Here is a 9,921-nt window from a genome sequence, read left to right as displayed (position 1 = left end):
GTAAATTGTTCTAAATGTTGCATGTAGTTGAAGACAAGCTTGGAGATTGGTTGCTCCAAAGCATCAGTTTTTTGTTCTTTATTATGTTATCACAATCATGGTTTTAACAATTGGATTAGGATTGGTGAAATCGTTTGGAACTGATCAGTATGGATCGAACTAATACCGATCCATTGGTATGACCCAAGGGTAAGAAAGTAATAAGATTTTTTTTTTTTTAAAGAAAACTTCTATCACTCCTTTATACTTACTTCCTAGCGACTTACTCAAATTTCCCTACTCAAACTTTCACATCTGATTCCCCATAATAAGAAACTACTACCTCTCCTTCTCCTCTATTAATTCAAAATACCTAGATTGCCCTCTCATGATTTTTTTGCTAGAAAATGATGTATATTAATTATAAAAAGAGAAAAAGGAACAGATATAATACATCAAAAGAGGGAGAGCAAAACAGCCCATGCCTCACACTTGGAAGAGAAGGGGAGGCACAAGGTCCACCTTTGGCATTTCCATCAGTAGAACAAGACAACCACACTTCTCAACCACAAATACATAAGCTTAAGAAACACCCTAGCAAAATCTAGATCTTGGACGACCAAAGGCATCCGTATCAAAGTCAATCTGCACCAAACCGGCCAAACTGAAACCGGCATCGAGACTTCAAATCAAGTAGTTGATTTCGACAATAACAATGGGTTATTTTGCACTCCACCTCTTCCAAGGAAGGCAAACAATTATTGGGACCGAATCGATGAGCTATCCATGGGGGTTTCTTCTTCAGGAAAAGAGTTACAACGCAACTGAATCACACTCTATCCATAGCCGTTGCATATAGGGGTGTCAAAACCTAGCCCGACTCGATAAAATCAGTCAAAATCGACCAATAAAACCTGAACTGAATCAAACCGATTCTTATTGGATTGGTTTTGGACTGAGGTATGTTGGGACCGGCTGAAAATCGGTCCAAACCGAACCGACCAAGAACCAAATCGAATGAAACCGATAAAAAAATAAATGATTATGAGATTATAAATTGGTGAATTGACTATCCATTTTTCACAATATTAGTGAGAAAATTTTTTATTGTAAGGGGAATTCTTACAAATCATTGAATTTTAGGTTATGAATAGAGAAATTGATTTGTAAATTGTAATAATGCTTCCGTTGATTTCCTTGTTCAGTATACAAAACTAGTTGGATAGTTAAATGAATGATTAATTGGGGATAAAAGGGTTCGTTTTGTGATTTCAATATTAGTTATCTTCTTAGTAATTTGTTATCCATTGGTTTCAATATTAGTTCCCTTGCAACGATAAATCATGATTTAATCATAAATCATAAATTTAAAGTGTTTTTTTCATCAAATCTTGTCACTATAAGTTATGTGTGTAAAATTTCATTATGGTTCAGGCCCAATAATAAATTGATCTAAACCGGTATTAACTCCATATTAAAAAATCGAAATAAACCGAAACCAATTTGGACCGAAACCAAAATCGATAGATAACCAAAGTTCCTTAACGGATTCATTTTGGTCTCCTTCATTCTTAAACCGAAACCAATTCAACTTGACCAAAATCAAACCGAACCTACCGATTGACGCCTCTAGTTGCATACTAAGCTGATTTACAAGGTCTATCCCATGATTCAATCGTTCTATTTTTTAATATTTTTTAAAACTGAAGTAGGACCCATTTCGTCTTCTTTCTTTCTTATTCCGCAGCTACCCCCCTCACCTTGCTTTCATTGAAAATTTTGTGGATTAGATTAAGTTGGCATGAAGGGCACAAGATCAGGTTTGGGCCCATACACATTGGACTTGGCTTATGTGGCTTTTGGAGCCCAATACAAGCACTAGGTAAAGTGGCTGCGATTGGTTGTGGGGGGCAACATGTTTATGTTGCTGAGGAAAATAGAACGAAAGGAAGTAAAATCAAATCATTGCTAAGATGAAAATTTTTTGAAATGGTTATTCAGCATTCTGAAAAATTCTAAATTTGGTTGTAAAGTTCTACTTTTAATCAGATCCCTGAGATTTAAAATGTAAGGATTTGATAAACGCAAGGTAAAATAAATATTGCATCTGTAAAATATAATGGCCAAATATATTTAGAGTTTTAAGTAACATATAAATATCACATCTGAAAAATATAATTAACAAATATATTTAGGGTTTTAAGTAATGTTGCATTATTACAGGACTTTCTCTTTTCATTTTAGGGAGAGTGTTCTCTAAGCTCCTTGTTGATTGGGGAGCCAACCAACGAAGATAACCAAAGACGGTTTGTCAATAGGAGTGAAAAGGGGAGAGAGAGAGCTTGCATAGCCTACTCTACCAACTCCATTCGACATTCGTATATCAATTAATTTCACTTCCTTTATCTTTAGTTGCCACATTATCATTTGGTTTTAATTACTTTTAGGCAAGAGAACTCTGTCCACTTTTGCGGCCACTGCACTAGTATGTAAGACAATGAGAGACCACACGAAGGTATCTGGATTAGGGGACAATGTGAACTTTTTGCGCCCACTTGTGACTGAACATAGAGCCACGCAAACGGGCATTGTTCTTCTCCTTACTGTATATTAGTTTTAGGTAAAAGATTTCATTCACCCATGGAGTAGGGTTCACCGACCTATCCCTGATTATTATTATCCCTCCCCTACTAGGAAAAGTTAGAAAGACCCTTCCCACCATTCCCAATACCCATCCCATCACACCAAAACCCATTGGTCAAGGATGTGGGGTGACGAAAACCTTTTTCCTTAGTTTAATAGGTCACCAAAAATTCATGTTTATGAGATAAGATCAACAATGCCTATAATGTAGCTAACCATGCTTTTCTATTTTATGGTTGTGCCTTAGATTCATAGCAAGGTTCTAGAACTCGGAATGGTCATGGGATCGATCAAGGCCGATATCAATCTCGATCAGTTTGGATCAGATCGTATCAGACAGATCTACCTTCGTTAAAAAAAAAAATCAGTTTTTATTACGATACATGTGGATCAGGACTAGAAAGGTTAGGATCGATCAGGGATCAGTCAAGGCCAATATCATTCTAATCCAACTGATACTGACCATTCCGTTCCATCTTTTAGAACCATGATTCATGGTATCAGTTGGCTATAGCGGATAATTTTGCCCCTCATTTTTATTTAAAAAAAAAAAATTGAACAACTTTATTGCACCATTACACCAAAGTGGTAGTATACCATATTGCTGTGCATGGTGGTAGAGTGAAACAAGTAACCTCTCCCTGGACTTTGGCCAGTGCTCTATTGCACTGACAACCATCACCATGTCAAGAGGTCCTCCCCCTGCCTTCGTGCATATGCACGACATGAAACATAAAGGGAAGCTGATAATTTCACTGCTACTTTTTTTATTTGGGTTTAAATCAGTGAGTATTTATTACTTATCATAAACTCAGAAATATCAAAATGGGATTATGGGAATTTCGTCTTTGCACTGTTCCATCTTGTGATCATAATAGAAACATCTATTTAGTAGTGCAACATTTTTGTCTTTTGTGTCATAATTCATATTCATCAATATCATTATCTAATTTTTTATTTTGGGTGCATATATCAGTATCAATATCAATGGAAGGAAGGGTAGTAAAAGTAAGCAATCCTGTATCCTCCAACGGATTGATAGGCTTTACGTAAACTCCAATTGAGTGGAGACAGTATGAGTCTGAACTTTCATGAAATCCTCCAGAGATTCTCTTAGTCCCCATCTGAATGCAGAGGTGACCGCCTTCCCTTTCTCCGGTTTGTTTCAAATGTCAAAGACTTGATTTCGCAAACAACACTGTAGCTAGTGTAATAACCACTAACACCAGTAAGAAACAAAGTGGGATAATCTATGTCAACCTGCAAAGTAGCCAGAAAAAAAAAAAAAAAATCATTGGCCTTTCATCACCTTTGTTACATCTATTATGGAAAATAGTTAAAAGTTTGTCGAAAGTAGAATTCTTTGTCTTATTTCAAAATTTTCCTCCACAAGGTCCATCGTTAGACTCTAGTGCATTGTATTCAAAACTCCTACAAGGAATATTTTGTTGTTTATTAATTTATCTTTCGGTGGTTTTGATTGCCCAAAAAGTACCTAGAGCAATCCAGACAAGAGGAGAGCCCAAGTCGCTTGATCATCGAGGTTAAATTTATCATTGAATCTAGTCAGGAAGGATTCTACCATGCCCACTCACTCAACAATACAGTCAGTTGGTACTAAGGGAAGAATTTTGTGCCAACACTATCACATGTGACAATAGATAGCTATTACAACTTGATGCGGCAAAAATTGACCGGATGATCTTCTCTGCAGTTCCTGGTGCTTTGGCTGACCTGCACAGAAGAGATGACAGGGGAGAGCCGAGCTAACCCGACGGGGGACTCTCCGATGCCTAAGTCAAATCTTTCCATAGCAGATGCTCAAGAGAGTTTTTCCAGTAAAAGAAGTAATTGATCGATCCCCTATGATGGAGGCTTACCTTGGTATTTATAGGCTGCTGATGGAGAAAGAAGGAAGGGCGTTTGTGGACAGTCATGTTTAGGCGTAGAGTCCTTGAGGGGAGTGGCTCCATGATTTTGGGAATATTTTGGGTTCCAAGGCATATTCTGGGAATATTCTCCATTGATCTCGGAGGTGCAAGTCATGAGAGGGGTGGATGCCACTGATGACGTGTAGTGGATAAAGTCTTGCCCCTGTGATCAGGGATCACGTCCCTTGAATATAGGAGTAGATGCGTGCACATTTCTGGGTGCATTACTTGACTGTGCCGAGCCGAGGTGACTGGTAGCACTGCCTGATGGAGGGCGGAGGTGACAGCATGGCCTGATTGAGGGCCAAGGTGGCAGCACGGTCTGATGGAGGGCCGAGGTGGCAGCACGGCCTGATGGAGGGCCGAGGTAGTAGCATGGCCTGATGAGATGCCGAGGTGGCAGCACAGCCTGATGAGAGCCGAGGTGGCAACACGGCCTGATGAAAGGTCGAGGTAGTAGCACAGCCTGATGAGATGCCGAGGTGGCAGCATGGCCTGATGGAGGGCCGAGGTGGTAGCACGGCCTAATGAGATGCCGAGGTGGCAGCACGGCTTGATGGAGGGCCGAGGTGGTAGCACGGCCTAATGAGATGCCGAGGTGGCAGCACGGCTAGATGGAGGGCCGAGGTGATAACACGATCTGATGAGATGCCGAGGTGGCAGCATGGTCTGATAGAGGGCCGAGGTAGTAGCACGGCCTGATGAGCTGCCGAGGTGGCAGTACGGCCTGATGGAGGGCCGAGGTGGTAGCATGGCCTGATGAGATGCCGAGGTGGCAGTACGGCCTGATGAAGGGCCGAGGTTGTAGCACGGCCTGATGGAGGGCCGAGGTGGTAGCACGGCCTGATGAAGGGCCGAGGTGGCTGGCACGGCCTGATGGAGAGCCTAGGTGCAGCATTGGTCAGGACGATCCCTGCCCGTGCCGTGGTTGGGAAGAAATACCCTCATCACAACTCAAACTCACATGTGATAACATAAACTACATCTTAGAGGATGAGTTTCCAACTGTGTGTGGACTCTTATCATGTGTATATAGGACTCCTTGTAACTAATCTCATTACGGAATACAATCGCATTACAACTCTCAACATGGTATCTAGAGCCTCACTCTCCTCTCCTCTCCTCTCCTCTCACTCTAATCGTGTGGCGTCATCCACACTCCCTCTCCTCTTCTTCTTCTAAACCTGTGGTACCCACCCACACTCATGGCCGATACCTCAACCCTTGTACCTGCGATCCCGTCCTCTCCCACCCCTCCCAATCTCTCTGGGGTGCCCCCACAGGCTAACACACAGTCCCCCGGTGAAGGAAATTACATTGCAAGCTTGATCCATAATGCTTCCTTAGTGTGCTCAATTTTTGATAAGGATAGTGTGCTCAATTCTTTTTGGGTAGGCATAATTTTCTGGTTGAGAATGGATATGAACCCCTTAAAATTAATGCTCTATTTAGGACATAAAACCCTTTGAAATCATCGACATCTTTGGTTTGGATTGAAATTGGTTTTCCCAATTGAAATTTATGTTGAAACATATCCCAGACATCGATTACTCCTAATATTTCATATGGAAAATGAGCACTTCCCCTTCTTAATCGAGGAGAAGAGCATGAATCAATTCGTCACATCCCACAGATAATACGACGTACTAGAGGTGAAGGAGGTAGAAGACTTGGAAATCGGCTGGACACTGCCATTAGTGCATTGAGGAGAGAAAGAAAGAGAGTAAAAACAAAAATAGCTGCTCTATAGTAGTGATCATAACTCTGAAGTCGAAGCTCTCATATGGCAAGTAGCACTTTCACAGGATCAACAAGTAATAATGGGGCGTATCAACTTGAACCCACAATCAGCCGAATCGAGCAATGATAGGACTGATTGGCACTAGCTTATAATTCCCAGTTCTTCTTTGAACCCTTTGTATAACTTAGGGTAGCTTATGAGTATTTTACAGGTCATAATAAGGTCATAATATCACAATGAGTATCGCATAGGAACGGTTGAAGTAGGTAATTCATTATGCTCCAAATTGATAGGCTTTAAATACTTGAACGGTTGAAGTAGGTAATTTAGTATCCTCCAAAGGATTGATAGGCTTCAAGTACACTCCAATTGAGCGGAGACAGAGTACGTCAGAAGTTCCATGAAACCCTCCAAAGAATCGCTTAGTCCCCATCTGAATGCAGAAGTGATCGCCTTCCTCTGGCCCAAACGGCCCAAATTTTCTCTTGTTGGTTTCAAACGTCAAAGACTTCAACATACATTGAAGAGAATATTTGTAACCACTAATACCGGTAAGAAACTCAGAAGGATAATCAATCTCAACCTGTAAAAAATTAACCAGAAACAATTAAAGAATCATATATTGGTCATTCACTTCTCTTTTATATATTATATTCTGAAATAAGAACCCCAGTATGACTTATATAGTTCATACCATGGCTCAGAGTCAGATTCCTCTTATCCTGGTAGGGTCACTCACATGGAGTGTTGAATGAATTTCATTATTTTTGGTGAATGGTTCTTGTTCAACTCTGATATGACCCGATCCATGTGGTTATAGAGTCAGTATGGACTTGAGGGACTAGTCAATCCAAAAGGCCTGGATCCCGTTCTTAAAAAAAAAAAAAAAAAAAAAAGAAGAAGAACCAGAAAGCTTTGTGTTATTGTGTTCACTAACCGTTTTGAACGTAGCTCCATTTCCACCATGTTTATCAGATAATTGCAATTTCCCATCCTGAATGTATGCAGTTTGTATTGAAAATACCCTTTCGCTGTCATAGGATATGAAGATCTGGGTAAGCATGCTTTTGCCTTTCTCATCCCAAGGTGTGCCTCCCCGCCCATAAGGACCCACCTTCACCATCATCTCCATTTCCTTTTTGGGTTCCATTGAGAACTAATATTTTTAACAGTTGCAGGCCTCCTAGGCAAAACAATATTACATAATAAAAGTATAAGAAAGAAAAGATTTTTGGAGCCTCTATGGGATGCAAGCAGAAGAGAAAACCCACATCACTTACCCGGTCCTGTGAAATTCTCAGAAGAAGTCGCTCCTCGCTGCCTCACTTGCGGGGTAGAGTTTCACAGACGAAGGTCACTTGGGGAAAGGAGGCGAAGGAGGGGGGGGGGGGGGGGTTGTTCTTATATAACAAAAGAAGGGCAAGTTTTCCTTCTCGGAGAAGGAAACACCCCACTACTCATCTTTAGAAAAGAGGAAAAAGCTAAATAAAAAACGGAGCTTTGACAGAAAAGTCGAAATGAAAAAAAAAAAAAAAAGGCTGGTTAGCTTGTTGGTCCGAAGAAAAGAGAAGAAAAGAAAAGTAAACAAAGTCTAAAGTAAGGTCTTGAGTCTTTCAACTCAAAGCTTTAGCCATAATGATGTAACGTGGAAGCCAAAATGTTCGCTGAGATCTCTATCCTTGTTTATTTACCCTTTTATCCATTCAATAAGCCACCTTTTCTCTAATGTACTCAACCTTCCAACTAGGGGTGTCAACCGGTCGGGCCGGTTCGGTTTCGGTCGGGCTTAATCGGGCTTGAAGACCTTCAAAGGCTACACCGTGTCCGCCCATTTAATTAATCGGGCTTAGTTATTGAGGGCATGGTACACTTTATATTCAGTCGGTCGGTCTCGGTCTATAATCGGGCTACCTTAATCGGGCTTTAATCGGGCCTTAACCGAGCTACGGACATGCTTAATGTTAAACGGGATTTAATCGGTTTTTAAACGGGCCCTCTTTGAAATGTATTATTATATTCCGGCCCACTCATGCAAGCCCAAAAAAATGACAATAAATCAATAAATGATACCAAATATAACCATTATTTAAAATGTGAACATGTCTTTACTTTTTAGTTTTTATTCTTTAATTTGGGGGGTAAAATAGGTATTTTACAATCATTAAAGGGTCGGGCCAAGTCGGTGCACAATAGGCCGGTCTCGGTCGGGCGTTATTCGGTCGGTCTCGGTCGGGCGCCCGACGGTCCAAGTAGCAAAACCGAGACCGACCATTTATAAACGGGCCGGGCTCAAGCCCGACACGTTTAATAAACGGTCCGGGCCGGGCCGGTCTATAAACGGTCTGTCCCGGTTGGTTTAGTCGGGTTGGGCCACTAATTGACACCCCTACTTCCAACGTTCCAAGAGATGAGAACTTGCTTACTTGAAGTTGTCATCTCCGGCGATCTGTGAAACTATGCTGACCTAATATTTTCAATCCGTCATATTTGAATTGCAAGAATGGAATCAACGCTGAACATGGAGGAGTATACACCCTATTTGGCCAGTATGCCCGACAAGAAAACTGAGCATGTAATAAGGGATTGACCAACTAGACATCGGTCCATTGACTGATAAGTGAGAACCTTATGTTCAGGAGTTGATTGGTTAGACTGACCAATCAAGTTGATTGATCAGGTGACTGATAAATGAAGATCTTGTATTAGAGAGTTGATTGGCTAGGCTGGCCAATTAGACTAATCGAATATGGTCAAGTTGACTGATACACAAAATAACCAAAGGGTGGAGTTCATATTAACAAGAGTTGGTTCCAGGAGAGTTACAGGTGTGCGGTTTTTGAAGTTTGGGCAGTTATGACTACTCTTATAAATGGGCCGATTATAAAAAGGAACTCCAATGGAAGAGAAAAGAATCTCCAACAAATCAAATTACACCATGCATTTGTCTTTTTATTTATCTTTTCAGGTAGATTAGTTTTTGTATTTATCATTTTATAGCAACGACCATGATTACCCGTGTTTCGTTATGATTGTCTCATAGACCATGGCAGCCTGTGTTTTGTCATGATTGTTTCAATCATCATTCATGAAATGAAGCTGGTAATTTCACTACTACTTTATAACCTTTCAAGTATTTTATTAGTCATAAAGTCATAAATATCAAAATGGGATTATGGGAATTTCATCTTTGCACTAGTTCATTCATGTGGTCATTCACAATGGGATATCTATTTATAAATGTCACATGCTTAGTTGTGAAACTTTTTGTCCACTGTGAAATATAAAGATCCCCTACTTCTCATGAACGAATATCATATTATATATTCACTAATGGTAGAATACGTACTAAGGAATGACATGCATAGTGTAAGGCTAGTTTCTACCAAGTATGACCTCAAAAAGAACTATTTAGAAGGCAAGAATCCATATAGTCGACCCCATTTAACTGAGATTTTCCTTTCTTAATTGGTGGTGTGTGCTGTGTCCCTTTTACTCTCCCTTTTTCTTTCTTTTTGTTTTTTGTTTTTTTTCTTGTTTTTGTTTTTGTTTTTGTTTTTTTGTTTTTGTTTCTCGTTTTTTTGTTATTTTTTTTTTGTTTTTGTTTTTTTTTCTTGTTTTTGTTTTTAT

At 40.2% G+C, this 9,921-nt stretch overlaps 1 protein-coding gene across 1 annotated transcript; it reads right to left on the bottom strand.

The window, feature by feature from the left end:
- Positions 1–6,277: 6,277 nt before the first annotated feature.
- On the bottom strand, positions 6,278–7,674 carry LOC122068207 (inactive protein RESTRICTED TEV MOVEMENT 1-like). Its single transcript, XM_042632074.1, has 3 exons — positions 7,575–7,674; positions 7,232–7,477; positions 6,278–6,877 (listed from the first exon to the last, which is right to left on the bottom strand). Exons 2-3 carry the CDS (start codon positions 7,442–7,444, stop codon positions 6,569–6,571), a joined length of 522 nt encoding a protein of 173 aa, XP_042488008.1. The 5' UTR covers positions 7,445–7,477; positions 7,575–7,674; the 3' UTR covers positions 6,278–6,568.
- Positions 7,675–9,921: the final 2,247 nt, after the last annotated feature.

Source organism: Macadamia integrifolia, unplaced genomic scaffold (genome assembly GCF_013358625.1).
Source record: "Macadamia integrifolia cultivar HAES 741 unplaced genomic scaffold, SCU_Mint_v3 scaffold3566, whole genome shotgun sequence".
NCBI lineage: Eukaryota > Viridiplantae > Streptophyta > Magnoliopsida > Proteales > Proteaceae > Macadamia > Macadamia integrifolia.
This window is presented reverse-complemented; position numbering and strand designations above follow the sequence as displayed.

Excerpts from the sequence above, each read along its gene's own strand:
- LOC122068207 (XM_042632074.1), bottom strand. The coding sequence starts at position 7,444 with ATGGAACCCAAAAAGGAAATGGAGATGATGGTGAAGGTGGGTCCTTAT. Across the intron at positions 6,878-7,231 it reads ATGGAGCTACGTTCAAAACG|GTTGAGATTGATTATCCTTC; the intron begins GTTAGTGAACAC and ends AATTTTTTACAG.